Source organism: Triturus cristatus, chromosome 11 (assembly GCF_964204655.1).
Source record: "Triturus cristatus chromosome 11, aTriCri1.1, whole genome shotgun sequence".
NCBI classification, from domain to species: Eukaryota; Metazoa; Chordata; class Amphibia; order Caudata; family Salamandridae; genus Triturus; species Triturus cristatus.
This window is the reverse complement of record NC_140594.1, coordinates 930,261,918-930,285,580: the sequence shown is the minus strand read 5'-3', so window position 1 is coordinate 930,285,580 and position 23,663 is coordinate 930,261,918. Positions and strand designations below refer to the sequence as shown.

Sequence of the window (23,663 nt, the reverse complement as noted above, 5' to 3'; positions counted from 1 at the left end):
CTCACATTGAGGTAAGAACCTTGGTGAAACCTGTAATTGATAATTCATAGCGCATTGTCCAAGTATCCGTAATTGTATCATTATTCTTTACTTCTTTTCTCACAATCACAGTCCCCGGACGGGTCCTCATGTGAGTAAACCTTTTTCCTCTTTTTTTCACGTGTGGCACATCATTTTCACAAGGCTGCGCAACCATATATTCAGGTATCTTTTATCCAATGGCCTTATTTTATTCTTATTTTTTTTCCGCATTTGTGCCGGTATATGGGCCTTATGCTCTTTTTATTTCAATCCCATTTAGATGTCCCTTCATCAGTAGTCCTGAAGAAACCCCACATTGTTTTGAGGGTCGAAACGCCGTCGACATACAGAAGAAGCAAACCATTTCCCCAGCACATATCACTGTATATAGCTGCTGTTCACATTGAATTATTATGATAATGGTCGACTTGTACAAACTGTGTTAACCTTGTATTTAATATTCACATTGTCACTTAGGTTTAGGTTCCCTTTGTCACTTGGGACACTATGCACAATTGTTGTTTTGATGTATAATGTTTATTCCTAACTTTAATGTTAAAAAAATCCATAATATATACTACACTGTAATCAGTGTGTTAGTGGTTCCTTCGTGCTCTGCCATTATCTAAACCCTCTATATCGCGATTGTGCTTATGTATCATAACCTCGTAGTATATTATTCCACAGGAACCATTGTTTTTTCCTATGTAACATCTGAACTTGGCCCGGAGGGCATCCCACTCTGACATCTAGCCCTCCGGCAGGGTCTTCGCACAGCACTGCGGGGCTCCCTGCATCGCTACTGGATGTGGCTACAGCACAGAGCTCGACTCAGTCAACGTTGTTCCTTCCCGCAGGTTCCTGCCTTGGTGGAGGTTGAGTCGACGCCGGTCCGATGCCTGGCAGAGAAGTCTTCTTCGGCGGTTGTCGATGTCGATTCGACGCTGTCTCGACGTTGGTCGATGCCATTTCCGTTCCCAGCTTTTTCTCTGCTGGTAGAGGACGTGACCCCAGTGGGATCTCCACCCCCAGGGTTTTTTCACTGCTCCACGGAGCAGGAGCCCGTGGGCCACTGGCCGGCTCATCATTCTGCAGAGCCTCTGTCGTTGGGTGGACAGATTAGCCTGCACCCATGTGCGGGACCCCGGTAACATTCAACATATATGTGGAAACATATATGTAGCTCTATATATATACTAAGCTAACCCACAGAAACACACAGATAAACTGGCACCGTGTCTTTATGGCAGCCATGACCCCTAGCTTCCAATCATGCCTCAAGGATGACAGGTAGGTCATTTGTTCTATCCAGTTCCTTCTGTCAGGACCCTGGTTACTTCAGCTCTAACTTTTTTTCTGTTTTCTGTCAGAAAATACTTCTCTTTTTTTTGTAAAAATCTTTTTACTTCGACGTCTTTTTGTTTTTGGAGTATATCTCTGCTATTTTTTAGAGAGTTGAGCATTACTTTCCAGTCAAAAATGCCCTCTCTATTTGACTCTTGCCCTGCCTGTGGCAAGAAGAAAGCTAAACAGACTCCCATCCTGTCTGTATTCTCTGCCTTCCATCTGATCATAATCCAAAGACATGTCAGCATTGCCAGCTACTGTCCAAAAGAACTTTTAAGGACACCGAGAGGATTCGCCTCTATGGGCTGGCTGAGAAGAAATCTCCTTCAAGAGGCAGGTCTCCGATGAAGATGAGGAAAGAGAGAGCCACTACTCCATCTAGAAGTAAGGTTCCAATCTGCTCTCCATCGGCGTCAGGCTTGGCTCCGCAAATTCCTTCATCGGCAACGAAAACGTCGACAAGAAGACATCGACGTCGGGCTCGCCGTCAAGAGAACACCGGTCGTCGACAAGGACAACAGGTACGTCGGATCCTCCGCCGTCGTAAACCCGGCGACGATTGGCGTCGAGGAGTAGATCTCTGTTGGTGCGGGCTCGCCCAACATTGAGGCATGGTTCTCCATCATTGACGGCGATGCGGCGTTCGACGTCGAGACATGTTTCGCCATCGCAGGGTGATCGGCGTCGAAGCAGGCGTTTCCGTCGACATCAACCAGGCGACGGTCGACGTCGAGACAGGCCTAGTCACCAGAGGCAAGGCAATCATCACCTCCGTCGTCGTCCAAGTGACGTTCGACGTCCAGCTCTTCGCCATTGTCGAAGAAACATTTGTTGTCGAGGCCCAATGTGAAATACACCAGACGTCGAGACGGCGGTCTTCGTCAGCGACGAGCAGACGGTCAGCGTCGAGAGAGGGAACGAACAGGCACCAGGAAGCGACGTCAAGAAGGATTTCTCCGTCCATCCATTCTTAGTTGAGGTCTCCTACACACAACGTCGAAGGTGCAATCTGTATGTTTCAAGGGTTCGACATCACATCATACAACGTCGAAGGTAAGATAGACGTCGAGGAGACTATCACGGGACTCACCAGTGATGGTGACACAGAGCCGGTTGACATCGAGGCATTTGCCATCGACGTCACATAGCTCATTAAGACGCCGATCTCGCTCCAGAAGTCAGAGTCCTCTCATTCTATCCGGAGCTCACCCTGGACAATTGCGACAACGCGCAATTCTTCTGTTCACTCACCTGAGCCTCCAAGATCACCAGGAGGCTCTCCAAGGAGACGGCGATCTCCTTCAATTCATCTTTCGCCCAGATGGCTCCAACCTCTCCATCATTGGCAGACAGTACTATTCTAGTCCTCTGCACAGATCACCCTTACAACGTCTTGTGCAGGAAGTGGACAGGTCCCCAACTACTCGGACCAGAGAACACAGTGGCAGATCTCCTGAGCGCAGATTTACGGACTCCATGCCCCATAAATCAACGGGAACGAAGCACTCAGCACTCGCCCCCTGGTGGGCCATGGATACAATAAAATGCCGGAAATTGAAATGAAAGCCTCAGGTGTGATGTTTTTTTGCCCAGGAAGAAGGGGCCGTCAGGCCTTGAAACGCGTCGGCAGTGCTAATAGACAAGCGGAGCAAAGAGGATTGCTGCGTGATTAAGCTGGAGGGCGGGGCACTGTCGAGTGCCTTTCAAATGCTACAGGGCATTTTGCTTTCTCAAATTTCTACACGGCAGCCTGGCCGTGGAAAGAGCACCATCAGCAGCAGGGGAGAACTGTTTACCTGTTTAAGAGGCCAGCGCTTTGAACGAATCGAAGCTGTCACTGGCACAGTGCTCCATACGCCTAATGAGCAAGATCTGCGCTCCGCTACCTACTTAAGGATTTAATGGACTTATAATTTGAAACTCACGCATGAACTTACTCAAAGCAAATAATTGTCTTCATTTACGGACTCCATGCCCCATAAATCAACGGGAACGAAGCACTCAGCACTCGCCCCCTGGTGGGCCATGGATACAATAAAATGCCGGAAATTGAAATGAAAGCCTCAGGTGTGATGTTTTTTTGCCCAGGAAGAAGGGGCCGTCAGGCCTTGAAACGCGTCGGCAGTGCTAATAGACAAGCGGAGCAAAGAGGATTGCTGCGTGATTAAGCTGGAGGGCGGGGCACTGTCGAGTGCCTTTCAAATGCTACAGGGCATTTTGCTTTCTCAAATTTCTACACGGCAGCCTGGCCGTGGAAAGAGCACCATCAGCAGCAGGGGAGAACTGTTTACCTGTTTAAGAGGCCAGCGCTTTGAACGAATCGAAGCTGTCACTGGCACAGTGCTCCATACGCCTAATGAGCAAGATCTGCGCTCCGCTACCTACTTAAGGATTTAATGGACTTATAATTTGAAACTCACGCATGAACTTACTCAAAGCAAATAATTGTCTTCATTTACGGACTCCATGCCCCATAAATCAACGGGAACGAAGCACTCAGCACTCGCCCCCTGGTGGGCCATGGATACAATAAAATGCCGGAAATTGAAATGAAAGCCTCAGGTGTGATGTTTTTTTGCCCAGGAAGAAGGGGCCGTCAGGCCTTGAAACGCGTCGGCAGTGCTAATAGACAAGCGGAGCAAAGAGGATTGCTGCGTGATTAAGCTGGAGGGCGGGGCACTGTCGAGTGCCTTTCAAATGCTACAGGGCATTTTGCTTTCTCATATATATATATATATATATATAAAATTCACTTAAAAAAACATAGGTTTTACATATGTTATAGTTAGGTGGATATTTCACTCGTAAAAAACCAATGAAATTCCCCGTTATAGTTAGTTCAGATAACTATAACTCGCGCGACCGCAATCCACTGCTGATGACGTCACATATTACATCACTCATGACATGGTCAGTGGCATCACTCATGACATCACTGATGACATCATCCTTGTGATAGAGTGGCGGCCGCGCGAGTTATAGTTATCTGAACTAACTATAACGGGGGAATTTCATTGGTTTTTTACGAGTGAAATATCCACCTAACTATAACATATGTAAAACCTATGGTTTTTTAAGTGAATTTGCAAGGTTTTTTAAATGCTAATTCCTAACTATAACGTGTGTGAAACCTATGGTTTTTTCAGTGAATTTCAAAGGTTTTTTAAATGCTAAGTTATGTATGTATTATTTTTTTTATTTATGTATTTTACAATAAACTACGTATTAAAAAAAAAATTAACATTTTTTTTTTTGTTGGTTTTTCACCGTGCGCGCACCCCCGCGATTTTTTAAAAAAAATATTAAAATGTTTTTTTCTGCCTTCGGGGTCCTTCAGGGACCCCCTGACAAATGCTAGGGGGTCAGGAACTCTCTACCCTGCCCCCTTTTCACGTTCGCCACCTTCCTTTTTCACTCTCGTACTGAAAACAAACAAAATGGCAGCCGACACTTCCTGATTTCGACCGATTCGAACGTTGACTAACATGTAACCACCAATCAGAATTACACTCGCGCACGTTAGGGTGCTCGCACGGTGCGCGGCTATAGATATGTATGTGCTTTTTACTGCAATTTTCTCAGGGACTACTGAACAGATTGACTCCATATATGCAAAAGGCACATCCCTGAGATGAGGACTACCTCTCTGCCAAATTTCAAGTAATTCTGTTCAGCCGTTCGGGCTGTACCTTGGACTAAAGGTCCCTATGGAAAATTGCATGGGGTAAACGTGTTTTGGGACCCCCCTTTTTTCTCAGCCCCCACTTGACGAATCCCCCCCGAGACTTTAAGGGTAGGAGCGGAGCGCCCCACCTATTTTGAAAATTTTGCGAGGATTCGATCTCCTGCGGCCGAACCACGCCGCTACTTATTAAATCACAAATCTTCCTGACAGGAAGAAATAACGGGCCACACTCCCCAAGTACTTTTTGCACTTTTTATTGAATTTTCTCCTTCATTAGAAAGGGCAATAAAGCAGAATTGATCTCCGCGTTTCGATGTCTCCTGACAACTTGCTCACGATCAACTGGCCCCTGTACAAGTCTCTCTTGAAATATTCAAACTGTTTTGATGTCACTTCCTGTTCGCCTTCCCAGCGGCCCCTTGCATTCTGGAAGATGTAGTATCCAGCTGCTTTTCATTGAAGGGAATGTTTTTATTTAGGAGTGAGTAGTTTCCAATCATTCTTTTCCTGTTCACTCACATTTAGAAAACACCATTCCTCTTCTCTTTCTTTCAATTTTTCTCATGTTTCAGTGTCACTTTATTCCCCTTTTTTTTCCTTTTTCCCCACCAGTGGAGCTACTATTCACTCCTTCTCTTTTCCATCTTTGCAACGTCATTGAGGACAGTTCTTCTCTTACAAATTAATATACATTTCCTCTGATTCATTCAGGCCGTGTGGACTTAGAGTTCTCAAATGTAAAATATAGCACGATTCCTTCTGGCGCAATATCTTTTCTCGATGTCCGCCACGGTCTTTTTTTGGGATTGTCTCTATTCCAAAGAATTTTAGCTGCTTCCAGTCTCCTTGATGGCATTGCTCCATTTGTTTTGACACTGCGTTTGTTCGATCTTTGTGTATGGTTGCCCTTACGTGCTCCATTATTCTTTTTTTCAGTTCTCAGATGGTACTTCCCACGTACCTCTGCGGACATGGGCATTCTAACACATACACTGTGTATTGTGTCTTGCAAGTGATCAATTGGCGAATTTCCTATACTTTGTTATTAGCCAATTTTACTTCTTTAGTTGGTTTCGCTATTTGGCACGTTTTACACGAATGGCACTTCATGAAGCCTTTGTTTTCAACCATGTATCTTCCTTTTTCTTCCATTTGAAGTGACTGTGAATCAAATGATCTTTTAAATTCCTTGCTCTTCTATAGGTCACCGTGGGATGATTACCCACTGTGTCTTTCACAGTACTATCCAATTGGAGAATTTTCCAGTTCTTCCTTAAGATTTTCTCAATTTGATTACTCTCTTGTGCGTAATCCATTATCATGCGTATTTGTTCAGTTTCCTCCTTGTTCTCAATTTGTTTTACCGCTAAACAGTCCTCTTGTGTTATTTGGTTAGTTCTTTCTCACCACTTTTTTACCACTTCCTGCTTATATTTTCTTCTTATGAATCGTTTTGCCGTTTTTTCACTTTGGATTCTTCATTCCTCCTCTTCACTACAAATCCTGCGGATCCTTAAGAACTCTCCATACAGGATGCTGGAGATTTAAAGATTTAAAGAGTTTTGATGAAGAAGCGACTAGCTACGAGGAGCTGGTGGGATCTGGAAAGTGGACAGGGCCTTTAGCTCATTACCTTACAAGCCATGAGAGTGCTTCTGAGGGAGTGGGGGTACAAGGCTTTGTGCTGGTAAGTGGTGCCAGAGAGCTGCTCTAACCACCCTTAAAAAAAAAAAAAGACTTCCAGGACTAAATGTGATGTCCTTGGGAGGTCGCAAAACCCCATTAGCATCAGCTGTACTCAATCTCTACACAATGAGTTGGAAACACGCTCTCTGCACAGTTTCTCACTCACGTTGTCTACCATTGTGCGACACCGGATCCTCAACGGGTGACCGTGCAACCGGACCGGATATCACGTGACCCACAGTGGCGCTATGACTCGGCGGGTCTGAGAAACCCCTCCTGTGCAAGTATTGCCAGCTCACAGTGTGTTTGCCTCTTCAGCGAGTGGCACTGTGATGAGGCAAGAAGACGTGTGGCACGTAGTCGTATGCCCGACATGCACAATTCGCAGCGGACTCTCAGCACATTTTTCCAGGGAGCTCCGACATTATGTGTAACTCCTCCGAGTGCAGGACATGAGGCCTGGTACAATCAACTCTCATCTCATGGAAGCAATCTTGCTGCGTTCAACTCAGTCAGTTAGAATGTCTTTGTTTACTTTACCCCGAGGTGCTTATTTGTATCTTTTTGCTTCGTTGTTGACAAACACTTATTTCTTTAGTGCACGCTGTGCTTAATGAGCCATGACGAGGGAGGAAAGCCGCTGCTCGACCGCCATCTGTTTACAATTAACGTGACCGCGAGACGCGGGCATGATAATTGGAAACAGATGGCGCTGATGCTCGCTCTCGCAAGCCGTAGGCCGTGGGCGGATACAAAGGTGGGACATGCACCCGCATTTGCCCAATTGCATGCTCTCTTTTTAGGAAGATGCACGCAAAGCCCAATAGCGTGTGAGCACCACAAGGACGAGCTTCAAGAAAAGCTGTAGCGATTCCAGGAGGCCCTCTCCTAGAGCAGCGCATGAACGCTGCGCTAGGCTCAACCTAAAAATGGTAATGGACAGTTAACCTTTTTCAGTGTGTATCCAAAACCCTGAAATACCTGGGCATACTAGTCCGCCAGGGTATAAAAAAAATGGTAAAAGACTATATGAACCCTCTTAGGCAAATACATCAACAAACTTGCTGTGATAGTCGTACCTCTCGCTGTCATGTCCAAGTGGTGAAAATGCCCATAGCACCCTGCTTAAACTATTTGTTTAGCATGTTGCAATTGCAAATACTCAAGCCTCTACTAAATGAGCTAGATGACAAATGAAACTATTCATATGGGACACTACAAGACCCGACTTGGGCTTGAACACTTTAATGCCACTACAATGTCAGAGGGGATGTACAGGACTCTTAAGACTGCTGCCCATTACCTCCTACTATATAACACACCACCTGGCATGCTTCTCATGGATGTTCCTGACCTGCAAGTTTAAACTTGTGTAAGTGAAAATAGATGTGTAAACTAACTGTGAAACTAAACATTCTGTAGTTATGCCCTAATTTAACCCAGTGATGATTCTAATTGTGGTACTCGATAAAGAATATTGAGGATTCGATTTTCAAATGTCAAGTGCATTGGCTTTGCACCAAGACATGTAACAAAGTCCAGGCATTGAGTAACTATTGTAGGCAGTGGTTTTACATTTAATTGGCGGTTGCAAAAATCTACATGTTAAATATGATTTTTCGCTGACGAATGGAATCGAAAATAGATTAAAGGAATAATGGTTAGGCTGGCCATGAGCCTCTGATAACCAACCTAATGACTTATAACTTATATTTACACGATTTGGGGTCATTTTGTCTCGGCACATGAATTGTAAAATGTTCTTGAGGTATTCCTTGTTCTTTCTTACGAAACCTTCTTTGCTCCTGCTGTATGATTGTCTGAGTTAGTGTAACCTTTTGAATGGTCGTATGCTAGGCACGTGTTCTTACTGGCCCAAACCCAACTGCAGTTACCCAAACCGTTATTTCTAATGACTTAACCCCACTTTGCCACTTTTATCCATAGACCTATTTCGCAGCGCTCCTGGGTAACGTTATCCCTGCCCTGCTACTAGTATATGGTGACCCTAGTTGCATCTACATCAGCAATCATAACAGGTGCTCTAGCCACCTCCTCTATCCTTCACAAGTCATAATGACTTCTTGCGAATAAATTTTCTGTTTCTACATGTAATGTGTATTGTGAAGTATTGATGTCCGTGCCTTGTCCACATTTCTTCAGTTTGTTGTTTTTTTATTTATTTACCTATAATTCACCATGTTGAGAAGGCGCTTGTCCTTGATATTGTTAACAGTAATGCTAATTGTACTGTTGATTCCCATACTAATTGGTGAAAATAATTACATCTGAAAGAAACAGTTAGTTATAGATTCCTTACCTTAGAATTACCCCCAGGCGTCAGACTGGATCTGGAAAGTTTTTCATCAGCAGTACCTCGCACGCGTCAGAAGGTGGCGTCGGTCGGCTCAGAGTCCAACGTTGGCGTCGTGGTCGCTGGGATGACGTTGCGGTAGCTACTTAGGCGCCGCCTTCGCGCCCTGATGCCAGTTCTTTCTTTTTCCGCGCCAGCCAGAACAAATCCGGAGAGAGCAGTGCCTCCAGTCACCTTTTGACTGAATTTTTGGAGCGACTTTTGTTGGTCTTTTTGAGCCCTACCGACTCCTGGTGCACGTAGGGATGCCCAGTTTCAAGGCTTGCGGTTCCTGTACCCGACTGATGTCAGTGACAGAGCCGCACCGCGTGTGCCTCGTTTGCCTGGAGTGCGACCACGACTCCGATTGCCAGACCATGGCTCTGAAGTCTTTGCAGGAGCGGCCCCGAAAGCTTCTTGAGCATCGACAGTCGGCTTCGCGCCGTTCGAGGTCCCGGTCGCGAGGGACGTCCAGGGACCGGTTGCAGAGCCATCACTACTCGTCATCCAAGTCCTTGCACTCAGGGTCAGGTAAGTCGAAGCACAAGAAGAAGTCGAAGAAGCATCGTTGCTCTTTGACTTCTCCCCGTCGGTCGGCAGACGTGACAAGGGATGCGGGTGGTGCCCCTCCCGCAGCTCCACGTGCAGAGCCTTTAGGGCCGACTCCAAGTTTCCCACCCTTCCTGGGACCCCTAGCGACCCCTGCCCAGCTTTGTCAGTTTTCCGAGGCGATGCATGCCATCTTTGTGCAGCCCGACTCCGCCAGCGTGCCTTCGGGCCCCATGGACTTGGTTGGAGGCCCTAAGCCTTCCTTGCTGGCAGCTCCGGCCCCGGCAACAGGGCCCCATGGATCCAGGCCTGGATCCAGATCGGCGCCGGTTGACCTCATTATACCTCCACCGGCACCGCTTCCTTCGGCAGCGCACCCGCACTCTACGCTGATCGTGCACCCGGCTGGCATCGACCCCGACCTCCATCCTGATGTGGACACGCAGCCGGACCAGCGTTACCCGATGCCGGATCCAGTGCAGAGTGGGGTTTTTGTGCCCCTGTTCACTCCTGGCGTCCCTTTCAGGCCAGATTGGCACCCAGAGGACGAGGAGGAAGACTGGGAGGGGTCAGGTGACCCTCTGACTGACCAGTTGGATTATGACCTAGACTGAAGAGAGGACCTGGGGATGCCAGTGGTCTCAAAAACTCCCCAAACCTTGGCATCTTGTCTCCTCCTACCGTGGCTACGGAGGAGGGAGCTTCCTATGCAGTGGTGTTGCGTAGGGTGGCCGAGACTCTCCACCTCGAGCTCCCTACAGTGGCTGTCAGGACTAACCTCCTGACAGAGGTGCTTCAACCGCAAGCGAGCTCTTCGGAGCCCCTGCTGCCGTTTAATGAAGCCCTAACTGACATCCTTTTGAGCACCTGGTCCAGACCCAACACGGAGGCTCCCGTGGATAGGATGATTGCCCGACGCCACCACCCGGCCCCTGGCGGCCCTACTTCCCTCTCGCAACAGCCCACCCATGAGAGCTTGGTGGTACAAGCCTCTACCTCCAAGAGCGCATTCCCTAACGCTCCATCAGATAGGGAATCCAAGAAGCTGGATCATCTTGGAAAGAAGATTTTTTCTTCCGCTAGCTTGGGACTGCGGTCGGTAAGCACCGCATGTCTATTGGGCCGTTATTCCCACTATGTGTGGGACACGGTTGCTTAAGTGGTGCCTCGGTGTCCGGAGGAGGCCCGGACCGTACTCTCCCAGGCTGTTGCCGCCGGGAGGGACTCGGCAAAGTTTACCATCCGTTGTGGGCTGGATACCGCCGACTCTCTAGGCAGGACGATTTCTATGTTGGTAACCCTTGGAAGCTACGCCTGTATGAAATCGACTAGCTTTTCTGGGGGATGTCCAGAACACCCTTGTGGACATGCCCTTTGATGGACGTCACCTTTTTGGCGACAAAGCAGCCAACGCTCTAGAGCGTTTCAAGGACTCACGGGCTACCGCCAGGTCCTTGGGCCTCTTCAGCCGTCCTGCGCAGTCTGCTTTTCGCCCCCTTTATGGCTACGGAAGGGGTGCCCCACCACGTCTCGCCCAGAGCCACAGGCCGATGCAAGTTCCCCAACCTTCACGTGGCCGGGGACGTGGGAACCACCACCGTGGTTCTTGGGGCCAGCGGGTGGGCCAGTCCACCAACCCCCACCTCTGCTTCCGCCTCCAAACCTTCATAGTCAGACATTTCAGGCCCATCAATCGCCAGTGGGCGGCAGGATCCGCCATCATCTCCCCCACTGGCGCACCATCACGTCGGACAGGTGGGTTTTACAGATCGTCCGAAGGGGCTACTCCCTCCCCTTCGAGGCTACCCCTCCAGCCATGCCACCTCAGTACCATGGTATGTCGGAGGATCATCTGGGCCTTCTCCAACAGGAAGTCACAGCTCTTTCCCAAGGGAGCCATCGAGCACGTTCCTGCCCCAGAAGTAGGTTGTGGGTGCTATTCCAACTACTTCCTGGTACCCAAGAAGGACAAGGGCCTGCGTCCTATCTTGGATCTCAGGAACGTCAACTGCTCCCTCCTGAAGGAGAAGTTCAAGATGTTGATGCTCGCTCAGGTCTTGTCTGCCCTCAACCCTGAAGACTGGATGGTAGCGTTGGACTTGCAAGACACTTATTTTCACATCCTTGTCCTGACGGCCCACCAGCATTACCTGCGGTTCACGGTAGGCCACGAGCACGTTCAGTTTACCGGGCTCCCTTTTGGCCTTACCAGTGCCCCTCGGGTGTTCACAAAAGTGATGGCGGTGGTCGCAGCTCATCTGTGCAGATAAGGGGTTCCAGTCTTCCCCTATCTTGACGACTGGCTGTTGAAGGCGGGCTCGCCCCAGGTTGTCGTCTCCCACCTCCAGACTGCGGCCGACCTACATTCGCTGGGGTTCTCCATCAATGTGCCGAAGTCACACCAGACCCCCCTGCTCAGAAGCTCCTCTTCATCGGAGCAGTTCTGGATACGGTGAAGTTTCGGGTTTATCCTCCCGAACAGCGAGCCCGGGATATTCGGGCTATGATTCCGATCTTTCAGCCTCTATTCCGGGTTTCGGTCAGGATGACCCTGAGGCTGCTGGGCCTCTTGGTCTCCTCCATCCTGCTGCTGGATCATGCCAGGTGCCATATGCCGGCTCTGCAGTGGGACCTGAAGTTCCAGTGGGTGCAGCATCAGGGGAACTGTCGGATTGCGTCCAGATGTCGGAGGGCACTGCAGGACAATTGCAGTGGTGGCTCATGAACCATGATTGGGTCAACAGCAGGTCTCTCTCCCTTCCCCAACCAGAACACACAGCGGTGACAGACTCGTCTCTTTGAGATGGGGCGGCCACTTGGGAGAGGCAGAGATCAGAGGCCTCTGGTCTCCGGTGGAGACCGAGCTCCACATCAACCTTCTGGAGCTTCGGAAGATCCGTCTTGCACTCAAAGCCTTCCTTCCCTCTGTTCGGCGAAGAATAGTGCAGGTGTTCACGGACAAACCCTCTGCCTCTGGACATGGCTGGAACATCAGGGCATATCCCTGGTGGTTTAACACCTGGCAGGTTCACTGAACGCCAGGGTGAAGGAATTCAGCCACAGGTGCATGATGGATCACGAATGGTGTCTTCACTCGGAGGTGGTGCAAGGTCTCTTTCAGCAGTGGGAGAGCCTTGGTTAGATCTATTTGCCACCGAAGAGAAGTCACAATGTCAGCAATTCTGTGAGTTGGAATTTCCAAGGCGGCACTCTCTAGGCAACGCTTTTCATCGCGAGTGGAGTTGCGGTCTTCTATACTCCTAATACCACTTCTGCCGAGAGTGCTGAAGAAGATCAATCACGACCGGGCCAAAGTCATTCTCGGGGCTCCGGATTGGGCATGAAGAGTCTGTTATCCCGAGCTGCTCAACATGGCCATCGATCCTCCGATCAAACTGCCTCTGAGGGAGGATCTTCTGACACAGCAGCAGGGGACGGTCCTCCGCCCGAACCTTTCCAGCCTCCACCTCCTTGCATGGAGATTGAGCGGTGACAGTTGATGTCGACTTGCCTCCCGAAGTCTGTGATGTAATCTTGGCAGCTAGGCGTCCCTTGCTCTGGGCACTATCAAGGGCTATCTCTCGGCCATTTCTGCCTTTCTAAGGCTTCCTGATCAGCCTTCTTTCCAAGTCCCCGGTTGTAAATCATTTCTTAAAAGGCATTACTCATCTCTTACCTCCTATCCCCTTCGTAATGCCCCAGTGGAACTTAAATTTAGTCTTGACTTATTTGATGTGCGCTCCCTTTGAGCCTCTTTACAACAATGCTCTACGACTCTTAACTCTTAAGACTGCATTCCTGGTAGCCATCACATCTGCCAGAAGAGTGAGTGAACTCCAGGCTCTTTCATCCAATCTTCCTTTTCTGGCTGTACATCCGGACAAGGTTGTCCTAAGAACTCGTCTATCCTTTCTTCCCAAGGTGGTCACCTCCTTTCACATCGGGCAAACCATCACTTTGCCCACCTTCTTTCCGCCTCCTTCTAAAGAGGAAGAGAGGCTCCGCCGTCTGGACCCAAAACGTGCGCTTTCTTCTATCTGGATCGCACCAAACAGTTCCGGGTGGATGACCAACTGTTTGTTCGCTACGTGGGCGCTAAGAAAGGTCAGGCCTTATACAAGCGGACCATCTCTAGATTGGTCTTTTTGTATATTAAAGCCTGCTATTCTCTAGCAAAAAAGGAGCCTCTGGTGGGGCTACGCGCCCATTCCACCAGGGCGACGGCAGCCACTACTGCGTTGGGACGATGAGTCCCTCTACATGACATCTCAGGCAGGTACTTGGGCATCGCTGCACTCGTTCACAAAACACTACTGCCTGGACTGCCAAGTCCAGAATGGCGGCTTCTTTGGCCGTTCTGTTCTCCAGAACTTTCTGGTGTGAACTTGGTTCGCAGACCCACCTCCGGGGTTGGTATTGCTGGGGTATCTATTCTAAGGTAAGGAATCTATAACTAACTGTTTCTTTCAGATGAACAAGTTACTTACCTTCGGTAACGATAAATCTGTAAGAAACATAGGTTAGTTATGGATTCCTTACCGCTCCACCCATCCTCCCCATTCTGCGAACTGATTCCTAGGGTTCAAGACATCCTTTCAGGGCCCTAGTTTTGTGCACCAATGGTCAGTGTCTTGCATGGCTCTGCGTTTCTGGCGCGGAAAGTTGTGTACAAAACTGACGTCCGCGCGCAAGGGCGGTGTTTAAGTATCTACCGTGACGTCATCTCGGCGACCACGACGCCAACGACAGACGCTGAGCTGACCGACGCCACCTTCTGACGCGCAGAGGTACTGCTGACGAAAAACTTTGCGTATCCAGTCTGACGCCTGGGGGTGATTCTAAGGTAAGGAATCTATAACTAACCTATGTTTCTTACAGATATAAAGTTACCGAAGGGAAGTAACTTGTTCTTTAACAAGACTTAGACCAATATTCGCTTTTGTGCAACCAAATGGGTAAGCTGTCGTGTTTTTAGTGATCATCTTCATTTCACATATTCCATTGTTAAGCAGACAAAGGTTAAATCAAAATCTGGTTTGATTGGAGTCATGCTAAGAACTGTGCTGCAACCACCTTCTAAATTCAGCACAGGAGTTAATTCTCAGTAAATATAAGCCATGCAATTTAAAGTTGGGGAGCACACTCTTCTTATTTGACTGGGGGTGGATACATGAGGGTAGAGGCAAATGTCAGGGCCATACTCTTAACCCCCCCCCCCCCCACGCCCCATTCAGTTATTTGCTGGGAATGCCTTCTACCTTGGATAATATTGCTATTATAAAGCAGACCCTTGAAATGTTGGGTCTAATTTAAAATAATATTTGTGAGATTTATGTTTTTCATTGCTTCCAAAAGAGGATGCACATTTGAGCTCAGTGTTGACTTTACACTTTTTGGGACAAAGCAGTCTCGTAATGTCTCCGCAAATGTCAATTACATAGAATATGCAGAGACATTTTAAGTTGTCAAAATTAAAGTGTTTATTTAATTGTGCATAGATCATATAAATATTTAAATCAAAAAAGCGACGTCTTTTATTTCATAGTCGATGGCTGTTTCTTTGAGAAATAACCCTTGCAGATAATCACATTTGAACATTCTCCTTTATAATTTAAAAGATAATATATGTTATAAGCGTACCAGACATCCAAGCAAATGTTTTATGGATTGGCACATTCGCTCATCTAGTTAGCATCTATATCTTTGTTAGAACTATAAAGACTGACACAGTAATTAGGCTTGTGCCACCTTGTAACTATTTTTCATGGTAGTTTTGACCTATTAGAAACCCACTTAAACACAGAAATGTGTGTATTGTGTGGTTGCCAGATTAATAGATCACATTATTAAAACACACTTATAAGTTTTGGGCTTAGTTTCTAAAGGCAGCCAGGTAAAAATAGATTTGGGATTGTAAGAGTAAAGAAGTCTCTAACAGGTCTGCTGTTTTCTCCCGATTGCTGGTGTTGTGGGCCTCCGTGTGCTAGAGTTACTTTTTTGAGGGACCCACCTCATGTTCTGCAGGTAAATCACATGCAGACCGACGCTGGCAATGCTTTAGTTCACACTGCCTTCCTTACACAAGACATGTACAAAACACAGTGAATTTCATGGAAATGAACTACCATAATCCAGACTCTCAAATACCAATTTCAGTGAAGGATGTGCATGAACGTATTGTTTTTTGTGTAATAATTGCAGGAAAAGATGACGCTGTTGAGTCAGAAATGACTATACCAGGCCTAGACTGGGGAATTGAAGAGGTGCTGTTAAAAGACCAAAAGAAAGTGCCACAAAAGAAAGTGCCATATGCAAAGCCAATCCCACCCCAGTTCCAGCAGGTTGGTGCCTAAATTAATGTATTTATCAAACACAGGATATTGAGTCTTGCCCAGTCTTTTTATTCCATTGTGTCTTGCATGACGTTTTAGCTGTACAATTTCATTTTATTGTGTATGTCAGGTGCTCTTTTCCTTACATGTCTGACATTCTGCCACCTTCACTGGATGCTTATCCCTCTGCCCTGTCTCACTCAGAAAGCAGCCTCATTACATCATTCTCTCGCAGTGGCTTTCTTCTCTTTTGCCTCAGGTCCTTCTTTCACTCACAAACACTTCTTATTGTTTCTATCAGTCATTCACAAATGTTTCCCTTTTTCTTTTAAAGTTTTTATATAGTGGTGCATAAGCACTTCTGGGATGGAAAATATTGTAGTATATCTTTCAATAAATTGGGTACTCAGCAAGAGGTAGCTGGCGAATTCCTCATCCTTAACTTACATGATATTGCCTGCTTCCATTGCAGTTCATTGATGGTGAAGCACATTTCGGTCCAGAAGAGCTCACTTGGGTACACTTTATGCAAATGTTTTTTTACAATTTTGTAACAGTAGCTGGGCCAAACACATCATTTGAATGTTGCTGTGGCTGAAAGTGAGGCTGCATCTAGCACCATGAACCATGTGAACATGATTGGCACTGGTTGGAATATTGCAGATTGTTGCTGTGCTGTACTTCTTCAGTTGAAGAAGGGGCTATTTGTATTGCTGTTCCACCCTGATATGAACTCTTGTTCTATAAGGAAGGGAGGCTTGAACTGCTGCTGGCCTGGCTGCTTCTTTGTAGGGCTCACAGGCGAGAGAAGAGCTAGGTGAATACTTAACAATATAAGAACTACCAAATCTGTGTCCATGCTTCTGTCCTAGCTTAAAAAAAATTTAGCAGGGAAACTTTTCTTTTACAACATTGCCTCTAATGTTTCCCTGAAATGTTAATCTGAAAGAAACATGCTAGTGATAGATTCCTTACCTTAGAATTAGCCCCAGGCGTCAGACTGGATCCGGAAAGTTTTCGTCAGCAGTACCCTTGCGTGTCGGAAGGTGGCGTCGTCCGGCTCTGCCTCAGTCGTTGGCGTCGTGGTCGCCAAGATGACGTCGCCCTCAAGCACAAATCCAGAGAGAGCGGTACTCCCAGTCACTTTTTGACTGCGTTTTTCAAGGCCTTTTTGTCTCTATTTTTCGAGTCGATCGACTCCTGGTGCCGTAGGCACTGTCATTGCACGATGTCAGTGACGGACCCGCACCGCGTGTGTCTCTACTGCCTGGGGCGCGACCACGACCCAAAGTCGTGCCCCGACTGCCGGACCGTGGTGCCGAAGACTTTGCTGGAGCGGTCCCAAAAGTTGCTTGAAGTCCGGCAGTCGGCTCCGTCCTGCTCAAGGTCCCGGTCCAGTGGGAGGTCGAGGGACCGGTTGTGGAGCCACCACCACCATCGTTCGTCGGGATCGAAGTCTTCGCACTAGGGGTCATGTAAGACTAAGCGTTCCAAGAAGTCGAAGAAGCACCATCGCTCTCAGACTTCTCCTCGCGGCTGAGGGTGCGGGTGGTTCCTCCCCCGCGGATCCGGCGGAGCCTGTGCGGTCGCCATCGGCCTACCCGCCCTTCTCGGGTCCGTCGGCGACTCATGCCCAGCTGCAGGAATTTCTGTCATACATGGCTTGCCTCTTTGGGCCGTCGGGCCCCTAAGGTGTGACTGGGAGTCCTCGCCCTTTATTGTCGGCAGCTCTGGCTCCGGCATCGCTGTCGGTTCCGGAGGCCCCTCTTGGATCCAGGCGTGGATCCCGGTCGACGCCGGTTGACCTTGTGACACCTCCACCGACATCGAACCCACTGGCACCACCTCCGACATCGCCCGTCCCGCCGGACGACGTCACCCCCAGTTTCAGCCCAGATGTGGATACGGCGCCGGAACGGCGTCGCTCAACACAGACGCAGATGGGGGATTTCTATCCAGCCTTTTTTTTGGCCTGTTCATCAGCCTTCAGAGGAAGGGGAGGACTGGGAGGGGTCTGAGGACCCTCTCACAGCACAATGTGAGTTTGACCCCGACTGGGTAGAGGATCTGGGGGAGGCCAGTGGTCTTGATACCTCTCCTGTCCTTGGCATGCTAACTCTTCCTACCGTGACTATGGAGGAGGGTGCAAGTTATGCAGTGGTGTTGCGTTCGGCGGCAGAGGCCCTCCACCTCGTACTCCCTACAGTGGCCATCAGGAGACTAACCTCCTAACAGAAGTGCCTCAGCCGGCGACTACCTCTGCGGAGCCACTGCTGCCCTTTAATGATGCACTTTCAGACGTTCTTTTGGGCCTTCTGTCAGCGCTAAGAGACCTGTCGGTATACATGTGCTATATAAATTCCCCTACAAATACAAATACCTGGTCCAGGCACAACACAGGGGCTCCTGTGGATAGGAACGTGACCCGACGCCATCACCCAGCCCCGGGTGACTCCCTTTTCCTTTCCCAGCACCCCAACCCTAAGAGCTTGGTTGTCCAAGCCTCTGCGTCCCCGAGCGCATTCCCTACCGCGCCACCGGACAGGAAATCCAAGAAACTGAAGCATTTCGGTAAGAAGATTTTTTTTCTTCCGCCAGTTCAGGGTTGTGGTCTGAGAACACCGCATGACCCTTGGGCCGTTATTCCCACTCTGTGTGGGATACGGTGGCGCACGTGCTGCCTCAATGTCTGGAGGAGGCCCGGACAGTGCTCTCTGTGTCCAGAGGAGGCCCAGACAGTGCTCTCTCAAGCTATTGCTGAAGGGAGGGATGCAGCCAAGTTCACGATTCGTTGTGGCCTTGACACCGCCGACTCGCTGGGCGGGGCGATTTTCACGACATTGGCGCTCCGCTGCCACGCCTGGCTGAGGACAACTGGTTTTTCTGGGGCTGTCCAGAACACTGATGGACATGCCCTTTGATGGCATTCGCCTTTTCGGCAGCAAAGCAGATATTGTGTTGGAGCGCTTTAAGGACTCGCCGGCTATGGCCAAGTCCCTGGGCCTTTGTGCCACGCGCCCTCCTCCGCCTTCTGCTTTTTGCTTCTTTTGTGGCCGCGGAAGGGGCACCCAACATGTTTGCTTCAGAGCCACAGGCCTGCGCGGCAAGTCTCATCCCGGCTGCGCATGTGAGACCCACAGAGGTGGGCCAGCGGGCGGGACAGTCCACCTGCACCCCGGCCACCACTGCCTCCAAACCTTCATAGTCCGGTTTTTCAGGCCCATCAAACGCCAGTGGACGGCAGGATTCGCCATCACCTCCCCCACTGGCGCACGATGAGTTCGGACAGGTGGGTTTTACAAATAGTCCGAAGGGGCTACTCCCTCCCCTTCGAGACTACCCCTCCAGCCATGCCACCCCAGTATCACCGCATGTCGGGGGATCACTTGGCAGTTCTTCAACAGGAAGTCGCGGCAGTCTTGGCCAAGGGGGCCATCGAGCACTTTCCTGCGCCAGAAGTAGGATGTGGTTGTTACTCCCACTACTTTCTGGTGCCCTAGAAGGACAAGGGCCTGCGTCCTATCTTGGACCTCCGGGACGTCAGTCGCTTCCTCCGGAAGGAGAAGTTCAAGATGCTAACTCTGGCTCAGGTCTTGTCTGCCCTCGACCCTGGAGACTGGATGGTAGCGTTGGACCTGCAGGACGCATATTTCCATATTCCCGTCCTGCCGGCCCACCGACATTACCTGCGGTTTACTGTAAGCCACGAGCACTTTATTTACTGTGCTCCCCTTTGGCCTTACCAGCGCCCCTCTAGCGTTCACCAAAGTGATGGCAGTGGTCGCAGCTCATCTGTGCAGATCAGGGGTTCCAGTCTTTCCCTATCTCGACGACTGGCTGTTAAAGGCGGGCTCGCCCCGGACAGTCTTCTCCCACCTCCAGACTACGACGGATCTCCTGCATTTGCTGGGGTTCTCCATCAATGTGCCGAAGTCACACCTGACCCCCTCTCAGAAGCTCCTCTTCATCGGAGCGGTTCTGGATACAACGCACTTTCGGGTCTATCCTCCCGAACGGCGAGTCCAGGATATTCAGGCTCTGATTCCAATCTTTCAGCCTCTATCCTGGGTTTCGGTCAGGATGACCCTGCATCCTGCTGGTCGATCATGCCAGATGGCATATGCGGGCTCTGCAGTGGGACCTGAAGTTCCAGTGGGCTCAGCATCAGGGGAACCTGTCCGATTACTTCCAAGTCTCGGAGGGCACTGGACAACAATTGCAGTGGTGGCCCACGAACCGACATTAGGTTAATGGCAGATCCTTCTCCCTTCCCAACCGGAGCACACAGTGGTGACTGATGCGTCCCTCCTGGGATGGGGCGGCCACATGGGAGAGGTGGTGATCAGACGCCTCCGGTCTCTGGCGGAATCCAGGCTCCATATCAACCTTCTGGAGCTCCGGGCGATCCGACTTGCACTGAAGGCATTCCTTCCCTCTGTCAAGGAGAGAGTAGTGCAGGTGTTCTGACAACACCACCGCCATGTGGTACTGCAACAAATAGGGCAGAGTGGGGTCGTGGACCCTATGTCGGGAGGCCCTGTGCCTCTGGACATGGCTGGAACACCAGGGCATTTCCCTGGTGGTTCAACGCCTGGCAGGTTCACTAAACGTCAAGGCAGACTAACTCAGCCGCAGGTGCATGATGGATCACAAATGGTGTCTTCACTCAGAGGTGATGCAAGGTCTCTTTCAACAATGCGGAGAGCCTTGGTTAGATCTATTTGCCACCAAGGAGAAGGCGCAATGTCAGCAGTTCTGCGCGTTGGAATTTCCAAGGCGGCACCCGCTCGGCAATGCTTTTCATCGCGAGTGGAATCGCGGTCTTCTATACGTCTTTCCGCCTATACCACTTCTGCCCAGAGTGCTGAAGAAGATCAAGCCTGACCAGGCCCAAGTCATTCTTGTGGTGCCGGATTGGGCGAGAAGAGTCTGGTATCCCGAGCTTTTACACATGGCCATCGATCCTCCGATCAGACTGCCTCTTCGGGAGGAACTTCTGTCGCAGCAACAACGGATGGTCTTCAACCAAACCTATCCAGTCTCCACCTCCTTGCGTGGAGATTGAGCGCTGGCAGTTGATTCCTTTCGACTTGCCTCCTGAAGTCTGTGATGTCATTCTGGCAGCCAGGCGTCCCATCACTAAGTTGGTATACGCCTGCAGGTGGAATAAGTTTGTGGCATGGTGCATATCAAAGGCTGGGGATCCCCTTTCAGAAGTACTACTGTTCCTTCTTTCTTTGGCCCAGCAGGGCTCTGCGCACTATCAAGGGCTACCTTTCTGCTATTTCAGCCTTTCTTAGGCTTCCTGATCAGCCCTCTCTTTTCAAATCCCCTGTGGTAAATAGATTTCTCAAAGGCATTACTCACCTTTTCTCTCCTATTCCCTTTGTAATGCCACAGTGGGACTTTAACCTGGTTCCCACATATTTGATGTGCGCTCCCTTTGAGCCTCTTCACAACTGTCCTCTTCATCTGTTAACTTTGTAGACTGCTTTCCTGGTTGCCATCACCTCCGCTAGGAGAGTAAGTGAGCTCCAGGCTGTTTCTTGCAAACCTCCTTTTCTGTCTGTCCATCCAGACAAGCTTGTGCTCAGAACACGTCCATCCTTTCTGCAAAGGTTGTCACTGCTTTTCACATCGAGCAAACCATCACTTTGCCCACCTTCTTTCCGCCTCCACATCCTTCCAGAGAGGAAGAGAGGCTCCACTGTCTGGACCCAAAACGTGCGCTTTCATTTTACCTGAATCGCACACAACAGTTCCGGGTGGATGACCAGCTCTTTGTTGGCTACGTAGGCGCCAGAAAAGGTCGGGCCATACACAAGCGGACTATCTCGCGATGGGTCATCTTGTGTATTAAAGCCTGTTATTCTCTGGCAAAGAAGGAGCCTCAGTTGGGGCTGCGAGCCCATTCCACCAGGGCGACGGCTGCCACTACGGCGTTGGACACTTTTTTCTTCACATTCGGCTTTGGCAAAGTCAGCCGCTTGTTTATTTTCGCATCGCAATTTCAATTTAAGTGAAAGCACGATGGGAAAATAAACATGCGGCTGCCTTTGCGGTACTGTGCTTGTTTCTTTTAGATGCGTTGCGTGGTTGTGTCCGGTAACTGTAAATGTATTTTACTTAGGAAAAATCACTAAGAACCGTCCCAGCTTTATTATTAACATTAACTAACACTTTTTTCCTTTTAGATGCTTTGCATGGGTGTGTCCGGTAACTGTGAATTCTGATGGATACATCTGCCAGTGGATTCCTCACCTTGTGAATATTCCCTGCGCCAGCATTCCACTGAATTTTTTTCCCAGCTCTCCACGCCGACATGGACGTCCTAATACCTCTGCTCCGCTCGCGACTCTGTATGACGTCACCGGAGCCATGAGAGAGCCACGTCGGCGTGATGACATCAGTTCCCTTTTTTCCGCGCTGTCGACACGTAACGGTTTTCCAGTACTCTCCTGTTACTTTGTAGTCTCCTTGTGAGTTACTGTTTCTGGATTCATCAGGTCTTCGTCGAGGAAGTCCGGATTCAAGCCGTGTAGGGAATGTGGGGGTCACATGTCCATCACTGACCCCCATGAAGACTGTTTATGGTGTCTTTCGTCGGACCACGACGTGGAGGACTGTTCCTGCTGTAGGAAAATGAATCCCAAGGCACTGAAAGAGAGCGAGAGAAGCGAAGCTGTTCATGGCTAAGGCGAAGAAGGAGGGCAGAAGTAGGAAAAGAGACAAGTCGAAGCCCGAGTCGTCTACTTCGCACTCCTCGAAGTCGAGAAGACATAAGAAGAAGAGGAAGCATAGCTCTCGGCGCCGATCGTCCAAGAGTAAGGCTTCGAGGTCGCCGTTGCCTCGACGTCGAAGTAAGGACTTCGTCTCTCCTTCGCCTTCCCCTTCTCCTCGTGTTTCTCCGGAGAAGTCACCTTCGCCCAAGTTAACTCCGGCGCCGGTGGATTCTCCAGCTTCTGACACCGAGCCGGAGCAGGTTGTTGATTCTTCTCCAGTGCCAGAAGGTGAACCTGCGGCTCCAGTAGAGGATACTTCGTCTACAGCTACTCCTTGGCCGGATTCAGGTTCAAACCCCTACCCGCATTTCCCGACTCCGGGTGCGGATCCAACGCATTTCCTTAATGCAATGTATGGTGTTTTCCAAAGAGCAGCCTTCCCATCCGGTGCACCTTCAGGTCCCATGGGTCCAATGGCGTTCAGTTTGGGCGTGCCGCAACACTATGCTCAGGCACCTTTTATGCCCTTCTTGCCGATGGCTCCATCATGGCAGTTCCCGGCGCCGTCTGGAGAGCCTTCCTCCCGGCCTCGATTGGATCGCTTGCCATCTTCAGAGCCTCCCTCGGCGCCGACTCCAGCTGCTCCACGTCTGACGCCGCCAACTCCGGCTCCACCAACTCCGCGTACGGCGCCGCCGACGCCGTGTCCTCGGATCCACTCTCGAAGAGAGGCTCAGAGGATAATAGAGGAAGAGCAATATAGGGAGGAAGTGGAGTAAGGTGAAGTTGGTGACGCCTCCTGAATGCCCTCAAATTCGTCAGTGGAAAGTGGATTGGACACTACACCTGAATGGGAGCATTCTTCTGCCAGATCTTCTCCTCAAGAGTTGGCTCCTTACCATTTGGTCATCAGGAAGGCTGCGGAGTTGTTGGACTTACAGTTGCCTTCTGCAGAATACAAACCAAAC

The 23,663-nt window shown here is 49.6% G+C and overlaps 1 protein-coding gene across 1 annotated transcript in view; it reads left to right on the top strand.

The window, feature by feature from the left end:
- Positions 1 to 23,663, top strand: part of WDR33 (WD repeat domain 33) — a 1,021,886-nt gene that overhangs the window by 778,331 nt on the left and 219,892 nt on the right. Inside the window, exon 14 of the mRNA XM_085634920.1 lies at positions 15,843 to 15,982. Within this exon, the coding sequence (XP_085491046.1) occupies positions 15,843 to 15,982 (140 nt within the window). The remainder of the gene's footprint in view (positions 1 to 15,842; positions 15,983 to 23,663) is intronic.